Source organism: Grammomys surdaster, unplaced genomic scaffold, assembly GCF_004785775.1.
Source record: "Grammomys surdaster isolate TR1022 unplaced genomic scaffold, NIH_TR_1.0 126158, whole genome shotgun sequence".
NCBI lineage: Eukaryota > Metazoa > Chordata > Mammalia > Rodentia > Muridae > Grammomys > Grammomys surdaster.
The window spans coordinates 9,302,123-9,320,753 of NW_021620966.1; the positions used below are offsets into that span (position 1 = coordinate 9,302,123).

Consider the following 18,631-nt stretch of genomic DNA (forward strand, 5'->3'; position numbering starts at 1 on the left):
GAAAAATAGCATTCTATCACTGAGCTCAGTCTATGAGAGGTAGATGTGTTTGCAAGCAAGCTTATTTGAGCACAGAGGAAGCTTGTTCTCAGCTTCCTGGCAGAAGTAGAGGAAAAACAAAATACAGAAAATATTTATGCAGTAATCTGAGAAAGATGTCTTCAGCAAACAAAAAGGGAACAGGTAATTTTCCTAGATCCCAGCTAGAGGAAACACAAGGAAGGCTGACTATGGGAAGGAGGCACTGTGCTAACTGTGTGAAAAAGACAAACAGAACACCAGTCTTGGAGAGACTGAAGAAAAATCTGCAATTTTCAAGAAGCCTGAGCTATTTCAAAGTCATCAAAAAACAGGGGCTTAGAAGAACAAAAATGTGGCCCATTTACAGGCAATGTCACAAAAGAGTTGCCTATCAACCCACTAAAGGAAGGAACTGCAAACAGGAAACCAGTCAGCTCAGCCATGTCCCGCCCCTCCCTTCCTCCCTGCATGATGCTATCATTAGATTTACAGGGAAGGATGACAAGCAGCTCTTCTCTGGCAGCTGCTGAGTTACTGTTTTAATAAACATTTAATAGAAACATCCTTGATATTTTGAACCAACAGCTTTCTTTGACAGTTTTTGCCTGCATTTAAAATAACACGTTGAAGCTACAGATTTAATGATAACTTTAAGGCAGTTCAGAAATCATAATTCACAGATGTTAATAAAGTTGATAAGGACAGGAAGTAACATGGTCTGTGAGAAGAGCAAAACAAATGGGCAGTTAACAACCAGACATCAAGTAACACAAGGACACTTTCTTTAGCCACTTTTAACTAACAGTGTTCTAACTAGCCATGGGACGCCAGCCCTGCTATGAACATCTCCAACACGATCCTTACATCAAAGGCTCAGGGAATATTATGAAAGAAGGGACAGAAAGAATGCAAGGACCAGGAGACCAGGGCATCTGCTATGAGAACAAGGCAGAAGTGGAGTTCAAAACCAGTTCAAAGTCTACACAGTGAATGCTAGACCATATAACACTATATAACACCATATAACATATAACCATATAACATATGCACTATATAACACCTTGTTTCAAAAGTAAAAGAAACTACAACATCAAAAATAATGAAGTGATACTCTTTAGCAATTAAATTTCCAAAACTGTAAGGTTCAAACCCATTAAAAAAGCATATAGAAACAGAAAGAAAGGCTCTTGCTAGGGAGCTTGAGGTCAGCCCCTGGAAGTCACTTGGTAGAAGGAGAGGAGAGAACGAAGTCCCAACTGTTGTCCTCTGACCGCTATACTCAGGCTGCTGTGACACACACACACACACACACACACACACACACACACACATGCATAAATAAGTATAAAAATGTAATGCATGTGTAAAGTTTTAAGTTCTACATAATGCCAACTGTACAAACTGGTTTAAGTACAACAGACCTTAAACTGGTTTAAGGCTCCACAGGCCTTAAACATTATACCTTTAAAAAAGTAAGAAAGAAAAACCTTAATCCCACCTCTAGCAATCTAAAAATTAAAAATCCAGTTTCTTAAAAAAAGAACATTTGAAAGAGCAAGTACAACATATATAATTCAGAAAAAAAATGTTTATGTGCTATAAAAAATATTAAATGGTAAATAAACAAACTGTACCATACCCTGTCGGTGAGGTCTGCTGAACTGCAAACCATTAAAACAGGCCCCTAATAGGGGCTCAGATGACCATGTAACAACACATGAAAGGAAGCACATCAAAGCTGCATTTTAAGCCTTCTCCTTTTGATTGTAAGAAAAGAAAAGGAAGACCCTCCCCCCACTTCTTGATATATTATTCCTTTCTTAAACTCCTCACCCGCAATGTTTTCCCTTATGTGACACTTCCTTACCATCTCGGCCTGCTGGGACCCGCCATCTCTATCCTCCCATGCTTGGCCTCAGGTGTTCACAGTAACCGCAGAAGGTAGGAGACCCTCACCTTCAACTCTTTGGGCTGGGCGCCTGTCATATGGTATCTGCTCCAAAGCAGTTACTGGATGAACTCTCATTTCTCCAGACTTTGTACCTATTGCACACTTTTCACAATTATATATTGTTTGTGTGCTCTCCATATTTGAAGCTTGATTTGTTTGTTTATTTATTTATATTCTTTAGGACTCACCGTGGTTCACAGGAGCTAAGTCAATATTTACAAGTTATCAAGACCTGACTACGAATCTCACAAGAGAGATGTCCCTGTGGTTTAAATAGACTCCTCCTTTAAACATGAAAATCACATTCTAGTAGGAAAAAAAAAATGGAAAGAGCTCATACCCATATCTGAAGAACTCTATTGAGCAGTAATTAGATTAACAACCACCTGACTGCTTCTGAACCACAGAAGGACTTACGCACACAGAGGGATAACTTGGAAGATAGGGACACGAAAGGAGGGAGGTGGCTGTCGGACGGGCATTCAGAGCTGTGGTCTAAGGGCCCTAGCACAATCAAGTAAGAAGAGGGGGCAACCGACACAGAAAACTGGGGAAAGCCACAGAGCCCCCCACCCCAGAACTGCCAGGGATTTCTAAGTGCTTAGAACACGATCACAACGTTGCCTTTATATACAAGGCCTCCTTCACCTTCAGGCCTCTACTACGCACAATATTATTATCCCTGCGCCTAAAGATGAAAGAACGGAAGCTTAAATAAGCAAAAGCTTGCTTGTGACATACACCCACTGAGTGGGTTCAAAGCTACACCCATGGCTGTGCTCAGTGGTTGCTTTCCAGCCAGATGGAGACTGACACCTCTCCAATTAGAAGGTGACTTACTAGTAGAACAATAAAACCATATTAATAGCCCTATGTGTACAAAATCAAAGGTAGACATGCATGGCTAGAAAGTCTATAAACCTCAGCCTGGTCATCCCGCAGTGTAGACATAATGTCTGGCTCAGGCTACACCCAGTTAATCTATAATGTAGTTGATCTATAATGTAGATCTCCAGCAAGGCAAAGGTTTAAAGATAAGCTAAGGAGATTACAATGTGGTTGCCACCTCTGTCTAAGCATCCTCTGCTTCTCTGAAAACTGTTTGTTTCCTCTTGCTTACTATATAACTCAGACTGGCTGGCTTTAAACTCACTATGTAGCCCAGGCTAGACTCAAGTACACAATCCTCCTGATTCAGCCTCCCAAATCCTGGCCACATAGGCATGCACCACCAGAGCAAACCAAAACTTCTTTATTCCTTAACTCTGAACTTAATTTTTAAACTAAAAAAAAAAAAACCACATTATTATAACTTGTCCTATATGTTTGTTTTATACACACAGACACACAGACACACACATACACATATCTCCACCCCACACACATTTCTTCAGCCATCATGGCCTGAACCAAATTCTCCTTGGCGTAACTCTCAAAGCCCTGTGAACTAAATACAGTAACACAGAACAAGAACTTGGTCTTGAATTTCAGGGCAAGAGCTTCATTAATATAAGTTTTTAAGATTTACACTTATTTTTATTTTATGTGTGTGAGTGCATGTAGGTCTGTGTACTATATTCATGCAGTGCCCACAGAGGCCAGAAGAGAAAGCCAGATCCCCCCTGGAACTGGAATTACAGACAGTCATGAGCTGCCATGTGGAGCCTGAGACTCAAACCCAGGTCCTCTGGAGGAGCAGTCAGTGGTCTTAACCACTGAGTCATCTCTCCAGCCCCTCACTAATATAATTTTGACAGCGACTTTCTTCAAGTCCCATGGGCATGTTTGGGTGCTCTGGGGATCTAGGCATCCTGATTCTACAGCTGCCCCGAGTCCTACACTGGAAAGAAGATATCTTATTCCAATGTGAGCCTTCCAATTCCAGACATGCAATGTCATAGCCTAGAAAGTGAAGAAACCATACCAGTGTGTGTCACTATGATCGCCAAGTGGCCACCTCGATCCAGCAGTCTGGCTTTAAGATCACCCACAGAGTTATACTTTCTGTGAACTTGAGGCTTTATCTCCTTCCTGATCCTTGTGACTGGTCTAGACGAAAGGGTTCTAAATAGACTCTCTCCACGCTTACAGATAAGGAAACCAACACAAAAGTTTCTAAGGCGTACTGGAAATCACCTACAAGAGCCCTTCCTCTAAATCACTGAAAAGCCCTTCCTCTGGAAGGTAATCAATACCATGGAATTAGCTGCTTATAAATAGTTCCAAGAGCTGGGATAATCCTGGGCTGGTGGAATGCTTCCTAGCACACAGGGTGTCCTGGGTTCAATGCCCAGCCCTGCACAAACTGGATCAAGGCATGGTAGTGCATGATCCTAGGACTTAAGAGGCAGAGGAAGGAGGATCAGAAGTTCAGAGTCCCCTTGACTACACAGCTGGTACTGACCACCCAAGATATAGGAAACCCTGTTTTGTTTGGGGCTTTGTTGTTGTTGGTTTTATGTCTCTAATAAAAAGTCTTGTGTATTTTACCACAACAAAAAAAGTCTGAAAAATGAAAGTCTGTTTTCAAAGGAAGTCATTCTTGTTTCTTATGCCAGCTCTCACCTTTGATTCTGTATCCTTTGGCTCAACATGACCTCAGATAATCCGGGAAGGAAGAAGACATTACTTACACTTTCTACACAGCTTGCCCCTTTACAGAGGTTTACTCATTCCCTGTATTTAACAGGCATCTGCCTCACAGCCAGTATGACCCTAAACTGGATGTTTGGTACTCAAGATACACCAGCTAGGAAACATCTGCTGCTCCTAACACCTGCCCCTTCCACACTAGACATTCTAGGGTCTTCCCTGTGGCCGCCGCCCATCCAAGACCTACTACCCGTGATTCAGCGCAGCAGGAAGCTTCTAGGACTCTGCCACAGCCTTATGGCCAGCTTCCAACTCAACTAGTGAACGACTGGATCTAACCCCATCGTTAAATATTTTATCACCCTTTAGACAGGGCAGTGAACAAAACAGATAAGGTCCCCACCCTTTGGTCTGGGAAAGAGGTAATACACACGTAAATGCACAAGCACACAACTGAACTTCAAAGACCGAGTGCCGCGCTGTCCAGAAAATAAAACAGCAAGGTGCCAAGAGGTGAAGAAGGGAGGGAGCAGGGCAGAGTTTGGGAAAAGGCTCGCCAAGACAGTAACTTTGGGGGACAGGGATGAGGACAGACAGGCATTTGAAGGTCTGAAGTAAGAATGTTCTAGATAAAGAGAGCAGAACTAGCAAGGTTTCTGGTGAGAAAAGGTGCACTATTTTCAGTTAGCAGGCCAGTACAGTGGGAGGACCTGAGCACAGAGATCACGAGGCCACACGGGATCCGATGGGAAGCATCAGATGGCAGAAAGAATCAGCCTCCAGATTCAACCCAGGGTCATGATACGCTCTCACTTTAATTGTTTGGAAAGACCACCCTGATAATTGCAAGGCAAGTGAAATCAAAGAGAAACAAGAGTACAGAAAGCAAAGCAGGAGAAAAATGCATGAAGCTATAGAAGTGATCAAAGATGTCGGACGCCTGACCTAGGTAACAGCGTGAAAGGGAAAGATGCGTTCTGGTTCATTATGGGTTCTGGGAGTTAGAGCCTATCACACTTCTGACTATGTGTAATGTGGAAGGGGGTAACTGGGAAAGGGAAAGCACTGCTAACTTTTGATTTGGCTCATCAAGAATAAGAGTTAAGTTTTCTGAAGGGGAGGGTTACTGGGGAAATAAATCAGTTTGGGATAGAGGGGACAAAGGTATATATTGTCACAATAAATTTGTGATAATTTAGATATATAATGCGGTGCTATCCAACAGACAGTTCCATGTCTGACCTTAATAATAATTTGTGCAGTAGGCAGGGAAGCCCTGGCATTATCTAAACCTTATCAGTGAAAAAGCTAAAGCTTAGAAGACTTGCCTCATGGTGTGAGCCAATAGCCCTTGAACATGGCACATTTAAAAAGAGACTCTTCAGCCGGCTGGGCCGCAGTAGCACATGCCTTAGACCCCAGCACCTGGGAGGCAGAAGCAGGCGGATCACTGTGAGTTTGAGGCCAGCCTGGACACCAATGTGAGTTCCAGGATAGCCAGGGCTACACAGACAAACCCTGTCTTGAAAAACAGAGCCAGGTGGTGGTGGCGCACGCCTTTAATCCCAGCACTTGGGAGGCAGAGGCAGATTTCTGAGTTTGAGGCCAGCCTGGTCTACAGAGTGAGTTCCAAGACAGCCAAGGCTACACAGAGAAACCCTGTCTCGAAAAACCAAAAAAGAAAAACAGAGAGAGAGAGAGAGAGAGAGAGAGAGAGAGAGAGAGAGAGAGAGATCTTCACTAGGGACATCTCTCTGAAAAAACACATATACCTGCTTTGTGTCATAGGTTACATGGGGCTCCCAAGTTAGAGCCCCTCTCATATCCAGGGAAGATTCATTTATAAGACTGAGAGTTCCCCACCTAGCAACACTGAACACGTAAGAACATTAAATGAGATGTACAAGTCCTATTACTATCTTATAAGAATTGTGTCAACAATTAAGTACATACAACAAGAAGCATTCACTCTAAGAAATGACCACAATCCTAAATGTCGTTTTTATATAACAGTTTTGAAAAGAACAATTCTGAGGAGCATGTTTACAAACTCAGAAAGGTCAGCTGGGAAATGACCCATACAAGAAGGATGGCCTTCCACTCAGGACTGGGACCAGGTGTAAGACAAGCTCACGCTGTGCTCAGCACTTCTTCGAAGGGGCCAGACCTGCTCTTTCCCCTAGGGTTGCTTTAAAGTGACAGAAGCTACAGCATTTGTTTTATCTCAGGGTATTTTCTCAGGAGCCCAGTGCATGTGTAATACCTAGAATTCATTTCAAAATTCTAGAGTTAACTGATGAAATTAAAACTCACTCTAAACAACACTGCAATGACAGGTGGGAAGGGAGAGAGGAAAGGGGAAAAGAGGGAGGGAAGGAGGCAGAGAGGGAGGGAGGGAGGGAGGGAGGGAAGAGGGAGGGGAGGAAGGGAGAGAGGGAAGGAGAGAGGGGAGAAGGAGGGGGAGGAAGGGTAAGAGAGAGGGAGGGAGACAGAGGGAGGGGGAGAGGGGTGACCTGACAGAGGTCCTTTATGACAAAGGACCTACAAATGACATGCTCAAAAAACATCACAAAGCCCCATAGGAAAGACAGGCTTGGGGCACGGCTTGAGTGAAGAGTAAAGGCACTCCATACTTAGTCACGCTGTCAATCAATCAGGTATCATTTATGAGTGTGAGGTGCAAAATAGCATGCCTGCTTAATTCAGCCAGCTACTAGCACCTCACCAGCTCTCCCACAAAGAGCTGGCTTTTCCTGTATGCTCTTCAGATTAGAAACAACAGCCTGCCTGCTCAGCAAATCACCCCAGTGTCCTAAGACCTGAAAGGAAACATCGGGGTCACAGTATCCAATTCACCTATTTTACAAAACAAAAAATAAGTAGAGCTGAGAGAAAGGTGACCTGATCCCGTCAGCACAGAGCCCCTTCAGGATGAAAAAGCCGTGTTTTATTAATTCTTATCTCCTTATACTGTACTGTGTAACAAGAAAGAAAGGGGGCCACAGATAACTCTGGGTATTACAGAAGAAGTGAAATGAACCAGGAAGTTAAAGTTGTGGGAGCAAGGGCCAGGCTTCCAGTGACTCTCAGCTCATCCTCTCCCCTGCCTGCAATCCCATGGCCTGCCAGCAGTCATCCACTCTCCTCACCCCTGGAAATTTGCACTTGGCATGGCAGAGTATGGTGCCTTCCATCTAGGTCTGCAAAGAAGGCCTGGAAAGGTCACACAGCAGCAAACTTCAGGCTTCAGAGAGACCCTGGCCTTTCCTGGAAATGAGGGGGAAATGCCAGCACTCTCCCTTCCTGTAAACCAGCATGTGCCTCAGTAGGAATCACATAGAGACCCGAAGAGCTAGTCCAGGTTACAGGTACGTTTGAGCCATGATGTTTTCTGTCTTCTTATGGCCCAGTCCCAGCATACCCAGAAATTTCCAGAAACTGTGACCTGCTCATTTAGAACTCATATTGACATGTTTGTGTTTTCAGAGAACAAAACTTCTACTCAAACTTACTTCTGTAAAGATCATACTGATTTACTAGGGAGGTTATAATATATGCACGGTTCATATTCCATTTTTCTATAGCAAATACTTATATAGATGAATGCATAGATTGATTAAAAAATTAACAATGATAACTCTCTCCTGTGCTGTCTAGAACATCCTCTGTCTTCCATCCCCACAAAAATAGCTTAGCCGGCTTTAAATTTTCTGTATTATATTTCACTTATACACATATTTTCCCCCTTGGGTATGTCCTGGCTAGGTATAGATGTTCTGCGCACGAAAATGCTGATAACAGGAGAATCCGAGCCACACATAATCATTCCAAGAGTCTCTCACTAGCTATCCGAAAATAAATCTACATCTAGACGAGACAGCACATGCATGAAATCTTAACACTAAGGAGGCTAAGACAAGAAAATCATCTCAAATTTAAGACCAACCTGGGCTACTCAGAAAGTCCCAGGCCAGTAATACAGAGGACTCTGACTCATAGCAATACAAAACAAGATGATGGTGATGATGATGATGGTGGTGGTGGTGGTGATGATGATGGTGGTGGTGGTGATGGTGGTGGTGGTGGTGGTGATGGTGGTGGTGATGGTGATGGAGGAGAGTAAGCTCTCCAATGATGTTAGTCCACTTTACATTCCTAATTAGCTCCTGTCCTACTGAAATGTGGCCAGCGTTAACACTTCAACGACTTCAGCCCAGAATAACTACAAATAAAGTACTTACGGCATAAGCACCTATCAAGAATGCTGCATTTGCTCTTTTCCGCTGGTCAAAAGAGGTGTAGTGCACTATTTTCTTTCTTGATAAACTGTATGACTGGAAGAAAAGAACAAAGCAAAGTGTGAGCACTACAGAAAGACAGGAGTTACCATCTTCTCTCGACTTCAGCAAGTGTAGCAGTTCCTACAATGTAACACCTTGCAGCTAGCTTCTAGCTTCCGTGTTATTTGGGACATGCGTGCTTGGAGCTGGGGAGTCCTACAGGGGCTACTTGCTCCCTTTTCTTCAGTCAACCTGAATGTAAGACTTGACAATATAACAAACACGGACGTCTCTGAGAACGGAGATAACCGAATCACTGATTTTCCATTCTCGGGGGCCATTTTGAATACTGTATTCCTGATCTTATGCATATGATTTAACCACTCTTCTTTCTTCTCAGCATGACACTGACTCCAAGAGATGTGATGAACCCTTCATTCTTTACAGTTTAAGATATGTCAACCATCCTATTGTCTTCTCCAAAACTTTCATTTTTACAGACCAATATTAAATTTTTCTTTCAAGTATATACTCTAGTAACCCCCTTTTAATTAGCTTAAAGAAAGTTATTAGTAAAAAATGAGGAACCATCAAAAGGTTATCAATGAACATCACAATTCAACAGCCATGTATTAAGTTCATGAGCTCAATCAATAAGCACTTGCTAAACGCCAGGCAATATACAACATGCTCAAGTAATCCAAAATAAAGCCAAATGGTTTGTTGAACACATGCTAAACATGAAAAGTAACAATTAGATCTATTAAATTAAATCAAATTATTAGTTACAATTTAAATCTAGAGAACATGGGTGTATCTCAATTAAACATAATTTCCTTGGTTTGCAAGATTGTTATGGTATAGTGACAAATGGCTATTTAAATGTACTCACATAAGACTATATTTCCAAGCCAGGTGGTTGTGGTGGCGCACGCCTTTAATCCCAGCACTTGGGAGGTAGAGGCAGGTGGATTTCTGAGTTCGAGGCCAGCCTGGTCTACAGAGTTAGTTCCAGGACAGCCAGGGCACAGAGAAACCCTGTCTCGAAAAACAAAAAACAAAAACAAAACAAAACAAAAAAAGACTATATTTCCAGGGACTGTTTCTATAGTTTGGTAAATATAGGCATACATATGCCTTTTGATATTGTCTGTAAATTCATACTGAAAATATAAGTAGGTTATTATACTCAGCACACTGAACACAGCCAACAAAAAAATTCCACTACCATGTTACTTTCAACAAGGAAAAGAAAGCAAAATCTAAGAACCAACGTGCATCATTTTAGCTTATCCATGAAAGCAGGAAGCTCCATGTGTCCCAGCTAGAGACCAAGAGACATCGAATGCCCTTTCAGACATGAATAACTTCAAACCACATGTTTTGAAAACAGTAATGCCCTTGTTAACTGAACTTTTGAAAGTTATTGTCTGACTCAGAGACAATCTGTTCTTATTGACAGCTTTTTTTCATAGCAAGCAGAGGGGGGAAAAGTGAGTTGTGTCTGATTCAATTCCATCAAGTGTGTTTACTGAAATGATTTAAAGACCTCGCGGCTATCATCAATGGTGTTCATACATGGCTTCTTGCTTTCTCAATTTTGATTTATTGAGTCTCTGGACAATTTTTTTATTTAATTTTACTATTTGTGGATTAATTTGTTTGCCACTTATTGCTCTTCACCAATAAGGTGGAGGTGTTCACTTGTTTTGTTTTGTCTCTCCCTGAATGGCCTGGAACTCAATAAGTAGAACAGGTTAACCTTGAATTCACACAGATCCATCTGCCTCTGCCTCCAGAAGGCTCACACATGGAGATCAGAGGACCACACTGCAGAGTCTAGTCTCACCTTCCCTCATATTAAGGTGGGTCTCTTGCACATTTCTGTGGATGGGCTGCGAACTCCAGGCTAACTGACCCACAATCTTCCATATAATTCTCCTGTCTCCATTTCTCACCTCATATAGAAATGCTGAGATGAAAGGTGCGAGCCACCACATCCAGCTCTTTACAAAGGTTCCAGAAGCGAAACTCTGGTCATCCGGCTTGAGAGACTAGCACTTCTCTATGTGAGCCTCCTCCTTAGCCCTACAAGTTTTAACTATTTCAAACTATTTCCCACAGAAAGCTGCCAAAGGAAGCAAACTTGTGTTTGTTGCAAGCTTACAGATGATTTATAGGCGAACATTTGGCACATTTCTCCTGCTCAGATGTTTTTGGACTTAATTTTCAGAGTCTGGGTCTCCAAAACTCTACAGCTGAGAAATGGTTTCCATGTGCTGAAGCTTGACCACTGGCCCCTAGGTCAGACTACAGTTCACATTGACAGGATCAAGAATCCTCTAAGAGACAAACCTCCAGATACGCCAGGGAGCGTCTGCCTTGCGAGTGAACAGCACCAGTCCACGCTCTGGGGGCCCACGGTGAATTCAAATGAAGAAAGCAAGCTGAGCAGCAACATTCACCTCTCTGCTCTTTGAACAGCCCTTCACACTCTTGCCGCCAGGACATCCCCACCATAATGGATGGACTGTGCCCTCAGATTGGGGACCAATCTTCCTTCCTTCCTTCCTTCCTTCCTTCCTTCCTTCCTTCCTTCCTTCCTTCTTTCCTTCCTTCCTCCTTCCCTCCTTCCTCCCTCCTTCCTTCTTTCCTTCCTTCCTCTTTCCTTCTGTCCTTCCTTCCTCTTTCCTTCTGTCCTTCCTTCTTCCTTCCTTCCTTCCCTTCTTCTGTACATCTGTCCTTCAGTTGCTTGTCACAGCAATAGGAAAAGTCAATAGTAAGATGGAAAAACTTTATCATTTGGGGAGAGACCAAATTTCAGGATAGCAGGATTCTGCTTTATAAATGAGCCCACTGATATCTCCTGAGTCTCTGCCTTAAGCCCAAGGAAGAGCCTCATGCCTTTGACAGGACATGGACCGCCTCTTCACTCTGGACCATCTCCTCTTCAGTCTCCCAGACAACCTGGCTCTTCAAGGAGAACATTTTTGAAGTCCTGGTCATACATCTGGCTTTCAGTAAGCTAACCCCATTCTTACAGACTATTTCTTTACATGAGATACTCCGAGATCACAAAAAAACACAGTACAACAGCAAAGCAAAAAAAAACAGGTCAAGTACAGGTCAAGTCAAACCAGTCTTAAATCCAAAAAGATGTCTCTGAAAGACTACTAAGCCAACTCTGCTGCACATGACCATGACGGAGAACACTCGCTAGCCACTACCCACCTATATATAACTTAGCCTTCCATCTTCCAAACTGACATGTATTGCCTCCTGAACCCTCTCAGGCTAAGTAGACAAACAGCCTTAACAGCAGCAGCAGCAGCAGCAAATATCTGTTAGCCAATTACTATATCTCATTTCCCAAAACAACAGGAGCAACGCCAGAGGGGTCTGGTTTAACAGTACAGAGTGCTTCTCAAAACAGAGGTCCCAAGCAAGGCTGAAATATAATAAGCACGCTGCATTTTACCAGAACAGAAGCCAGGTACCAGGAAAGGCCTGCTGCAAACTCTTACACAGCCAAGTGTGGGAGGCAGGAGGAATCCAGATCTCTCTCACTGAGGCTGATAATTGGAGTAAACCTTAATTATGAGGCCCTAACAAGTCTTGTGGTTCAGAATTTATTAAATAAGTTCTGGGCTGAAAAGGTCAGCAGTATCAAAATTTTTCAGAAATAAAAAATAAAATAAATTTAAACCTAAACTGCATTATATTTCATTATTATATTTTTGTGTTCCATTGCATACTTGCAGAAGGCCAGTGAAGAGGGTTCTGGAGAGCTCAGAAGGAATTGGCCACTGGGCCTTCCCAGAGTTTCTGACTCAGTGGAGTAGAGTCTGGGAAATGTACTAGGCTACATCTATCGTTAAGTTCTGGAAAAATGTTACACACAAATATTATGCCACCCCTCCCCACCCCCTTGAAGTGCTGTGATCATGAAACACCATGCATTTAATGAAACTGCCTCCTGAAAAACATTGAAGTCCTTTGTAAAAGAATTCCAAGTCATGCTATCCACCTTTTAAAAGCACATTAAAGAAAATCATTTCCAGTCTCCTGAGAAACATTCGTCACAACAAACGAATGTACCCACTACAGGAGAGGACACCTCAGAAACAAGGCCCTTCAATGGTCTCTTAACGAAGCCACTTTCAGTGGGGTTACTCCAGAGGCTCAAAATTCAGACACTCCCAGGGTTCTAGAACTTGGAGTGGGTCAGGTGACAAATGACAAAAGCAGGTGCTCTCAAAGCACACGTAACTCAACCCTGCTGTTTCCATGCAGGACCTGGGCATAGCCCCATCAGAGCCTTCCACGTCTGAAAGAAGCCCCGAATTCAAACTTGTGTCAATTTTCATCAATTTCAGAAGCTGACCACAGATTTAAATGTCTCTTTTAAAAAAATAGACGTACTGTGTATCCCTGAAACTTATTCTGTAAACCAAGACTGTCCTTGAACACACAGAGACTCCCCCTGCCTCTACCTCCCAAGTTCAGGAATGTAAAGGTGCAAGCCACTGCACTTTGCTCAAATTTGATAGTTTTGTTTGTTTGTTTTAAGAGAATTTATCCATCACAGGGCATGTCTATAGACACAATGGCAACCACTTTGCTATGTCTGGTTACCAGACGGAAAAAGTCCCGACATTCCTATCAGCGTGAATGGAGCAGCTGCTCCAGAGACACTTGTTGAGGGACACCCCGTCTCTAGCCGATGTGTGATCTCAGTTTACGAATATCTTATGCAAAAAAGTGGCTAGGGCCTCTTGCAAACAAGGAACAACTACACAGGAATGGAAACAGGGCACATGCTGTACAGTGATGGTTTCGTAAGCCGGTCAGCAAAAGAACATCTATCCATTTACATCGTCAAACCTGCATTGACTTCCAGACCTGCTTCGCTTCCCAGAGAATCAAAGCTTTATGAGATAAATCACAATAAGTACATAGCGTATCATCAAATATATTTAATAGTGCTTATCAAGCAGGGAAGGTGACACTGTGACAGACTGATTCAAAAAATCAGGGGACGCCACGTACACATTTTCTGTCTTTGAATGAAAAGCGATGGGAAAGGTCGCATTCCGACATAGTAATATAAGACAAACAAGCCATGGAAACTCATAGGTCAGAGAAAAGGAAGGCATGCTAACACAGGAACAGCACAGAGTAGCCTTAGAGGACAGTGACATACACAGATCATGCACTCATTCCATTTAGATCAGGAAACCACAGACCATGTAGCCATCCAACAGCAAAATGTGATCCAAGTAAGTACAAAGCTAAAAGAAACAGAGTTTGTCGGGCACGGGATGGCTCGTGGACTCTTCAGCAGCCTCCCAATGAGGTTGTTCACCATGCTAGAAGGAAAATGTTGGAATCGTTTGGCTAGGAGAGTATGTCTAATTAAGCTATGCAAGTCAGTCTGACTGGAGTCAGAAAGATACCAGCACAGCTAGACTAATATACTCCTTAATAAGAAACACAGCCCATGCACAGCAAGCAAGTGGTGCCAGGGACGTGCGTTGTCAGACTAAGGAGATCGCAGTGCAGGAATCATGGTGGCCAAGGCATCATTCTCTTGCTGGTGACTAGGTTAGCCCAGTAACGGCCATGACAATGAGCACCTCAACAGCCATCGGGGGTCACTGCCAAAGCAATAAAGTGAACATGTCTTCCAGGGAGCAGCCAGGATGGCCTTGTTTACCTCCAGCTTTCTCAGGAAAGGGACATTCTTGAACATTTTCTTTGGCTGCACAAAATAAAACGTGGTTTGTGTTTTGTTTGGAGCTAAGATAAAAACAGGTTGATCTATTATTATTTTAAGAGAAAACAACTGCTTCTTTATGGTCTATTTTGTTGTTGTTGTTGTTGTTGTTGTTGTTTCAAACCCAGTAGATTGCATTAATAAATGGCACGTTTGGTCAAAAAAAAAAAACCACACTCATAAAATTAGTTCTCAGTAGGCAAAGGCAGGAGGATGAGGAGTTCAAGACCATCCTCAGCTGTGCAGTACACTCCAGGCCAGCTAGCCTGGGTTACCAGAGACCCTGTCTCCAAAGGGTGGGGGTGCGGTGGGTGTCCGTGTGAGTGTACCAGTGTGCCTGTGCATGTGTGATCATTCTGATCAAACGGTTAAAGGCACTTGAGAATTCTCTTAGGAGGTCCTCCGGCCTGAGCGTTTTTGAATGCATACAAAATATACACATCTAGCCTTACAAGCTCTAAATGTGCTTGTTCCCGTGAGATACGGTCCCACTACCGCTTCAAACTACGCCAGCTGTCTCCAGAATGTAGCTCGCTTTTCTTCTCCCCAGTCCCATCAACCTGAGACAGAAGAGGACTGTCTGAGGAGATCGCGACACGGTTTTGTAGTTATAGGAAGAGGGTGTCTGTCATTACATCAAAAGAGTTCTTGTGTACACGACCTGAGAGGGTGGCAGCTGCCTGGGTTCCAGGATAGAATTACTGCTCCTAGCCATTCAGCCTCAAGGGCATTCCCAGAACCCACCCCCTGCCAGGCCCCTCTGTGCTTTAATGCAATCCTTTCTTCCAGGATGTCCGTTCTTCTTGTGCTTTTATGCTGGAAAGGTAATGGGGATGCTTTGTAACTGGCTCTGAATATTCTTTGAATCCTTTCAAAATGGTCCAAGATTACAGTAATTGTCCTGTTGATTCATAGCAGCAGCTGTTTTTTTTTTCCTTAAGCTGCTGCCCTAGAAAACGTCTCCTTTTTTCTACTATTTTTTTAGCCCAAACTGAAAGTCTCTGTTTCTCTGAGGAAAAGTAAAATCGATATGTAACAATGTTCCAACTCTATTAAGAAAAGCTTGATCAGTCGTATTACATTTATTAAATCTTTAGGTTTTTCAATGAGCTTTGAGGGTTTTTTTTAAACTGATTAAATTAGGAAAAAGTATTGGGGTTTTTTTGGGGGGTTTTTTGTTCTTTTTTTTTTTTAATGAACTGCCAATTATTGTCTCCTGCTACAGCCTTGAAGCATTTACACTGTAGCTCAGTGTTCTTAGCATTGTCTGAGCCAAGGATACCTTTGAGAACTAATAAGGAGCTATGAATCTTCTCAGAAGAAAAATAAAAGTACACACCGAAGTACACACTGTGTAATTTCAGGATTTATAGTTCCCTGGAAATTCCAGGATGAGCATTCCAGCTCTCGTCTGTCAATCTCGGATGATGTTTTCCACTAAACAACGCACATGCCTTTGTCAGTTGTGTTCCTGCCCCTGAGATCAAGCCTCTCCTCTCTGGTTACTGCTTCTTCACAGGTAGAATGGATCAGAACCAGCAAATTCTGACCTGTGATTGTGTAACTCCTTAGTAACAATTTGTCAAGCACTTTAAAACTAGCAGATGTTTTCGTTGCTGGTGGGCATAATGCTTTTTTGTTTGGGGCACTCGAAGCAAATATTTAATAAATAATTTTTCCATTCTGACCAATATAATTAAAACTAAAGTCACTGGGAATCAAATGTGTGTGGACGCATCAAAAGAAAAAAAAAATCAGTAAACTTGCAGTGAATCATCATCTCAAAGCACTGCCCTGAAAAAAACATCTATGACATCTAAGAAATGAGAAACTTGGAGATTCACAGCAAAAAGTGTCTACGTGCCTCAGGCGTAAAACTAGGAAGGGAAAAAGATCATAAAATCTTAAATTGAAGGAACAAAACTTTTCCAAACTAGAAAACACATTCCTAAAGCAATGTTAAAAAAAATTTTTTTAATTAATAAAATTGTGAATGTTTAAAAGCCACACAAAGAGAATTCTAACAAAAAGTTATTAACTGCAATAATACTAAGAAGGAGGAGAGGAAAAAAGTAAAAGTACTTGCCACTACGCCTACCTAGCAACCTGAGTTTGATCCCCAGGTTGTCATAGTAAAGGTGGACTGACTTCTGTAAGATTGTCCTCTGACCTCCACACACACATCGTAGCAAGCATCACACACACACACACACACACACATACACACACACACACACACACACACACCAAGGAATGAAGCCAGATCAATCAGGCAGGCCATGGTGACAGATCAAATACATCATCAGGGGAAAGTACAAGGCTCAGGGTAACAAGAGTACTGGAGTTTCCAGGAAATCAGCACATGAAATCATCCGCAGAAGAAGGTAATGGCAGCGAGGTACCCTGGCTGGTCAAGACGAGAAGCCACAGAGAGCAAAGGAGAGGCATCAGTCAAGTGCCGATGCTCTGTGAGGATGGAGAAACTAAGTATAGAGATGCTGCTGGCAGAGTGAGCGCATGTGCAACAAGAAAAGTAGTTTCCAAATGGGAGAGTCTAAGTTCCTCAGTCAGGACGGCCGGCTGCCAGAGGCGCTGGAAAGGTAAACCGGCCCAGAAACAATTGGGACAGTGAGCACAGAAGGATCCTAAACCCAAGCCCCGCCCCCCGCACACCCCCACCTAACCTGTCAAGACGAAGGTAAGAACAAGGACACCAGCTCCAATTCCACCTGGGATGCTGAGCAGGTCACACATCTCCTAGGCTTCTCATCTCGCCCTGGGATCTCTTCACAGCTACCATTTAGATTCCTAAAAGTGCACTGACCAGCTTCCCGACAGGAAATGACAGCAATCGGGTCAGGGAAGGTGTTTAAAAACTTCCTGTAAGAACTCTTAGATTTCCTATCTGAGTTTGCAGATGTGACATTGGGAAAGTGATTTGACATAGAAGCTTAAATTTTGAAATTTGGTATTTCTTTTTTGGGACAAGGTCTCTCTATTATGTGGCTCTGGCTGTCCTGGAACTGACTGTGGAGAACAGGCCTCAAACTCACAGATATCCACCTGCCTCTGCCTCACAAGTGTTGGAGTTAAGGGCGTGGCTAGAATTCTTACTTTATTGATGAAAAAAGGATTCCACAATTCCGAAGCAATTCTGGCTTTGGATTGCTAAAGTAAACCTTTGTTTCCTGATACAGAAATTCCATTTGATATGGTTTACTGAAAGAGCTCAAGACTTATTAACGCTGGAGTTTTGGAAAGTCAATCCTTCAGAAAGCTACGGAGTACCCATTAATCTTATTAAAGCTAAAAATGTCATTCCAGGCATATAGAGCTGACTACTGATCACTGGAATAAAGCAAGGAGGATGTCTGAACTTCAGTGAACTTTCATAATGATGTAAGGAAGTTTTGGAAAAGAAAGGAAATTTAAACAAGTCTTTATCATAACATTTACTAAAACTGTTAGGTATAGAATACGGTAGGAAAAACAATTCATCTACTCTTCTACAGTCACTATAGAACACTGAATAGATGCATAATCTGATCATTAATAATGATTTCTTTCTCTCTAGCAACTCTAGATCATATATATTGAGGTCACTATTTACTTGCAATACATGGATCATGCTAACTACATGCTACTGTAACTAGGGAACAGGAGCTTGAGAGATGGCTTAGTGGGTGACATCATTTGCTACACGAGTGTAAGGAGCTGAGCGGATCCACAGTACCCATGTAAACGGGGGGTGGGCTGGCTACATAGACTGGTAACCCCAGACCGAGAGGACAAAGAAAGGTAGATCCCAGAAACTTGCTAGTTACATAGACTGGCCAAATGGTGAGCTCCAGGTTCAGTGAGAGATCCTGTCTCAAGGGAATAAAGTCGAGTGACAGAGGATGCCAATGTATTCCACTAGTCTCCCCACACACACATACCACACATGTGTATACACACACACACAGGAGAGAGAGAGAGAGAGAGAGAGAGAGAGAGAGAGAGAGAGAGAGA

At 42.8% G+C, this 18,631-nt stretch overlaps 1 protein-coding gene across 2 annotated transcripts in view; it reads right to left on the reverse strand.

Moving 5' to 3' along the window:
- Cdc14a (cell division cycle 14A) overlaps positions 1 to 18,631 on the reverse strand; it is a 153,220-nt gene that overhangs the window by 112,755 nt on the left and 21,834 nt on the right. For both annotated transcript variants that reach the window (XM_028757387.1, XM_028757386.1), the window contains exon 4: positions 8,806 to 8,898. In XM_028757387.1, coding sequence (XP_028613220.1) covers positions 8,806 to 8,898 — 93 coding nt within the window. The remainder of the gene's footprint in view (positions 1 to 8,805; positions 8,899 to 18,631) is intronic.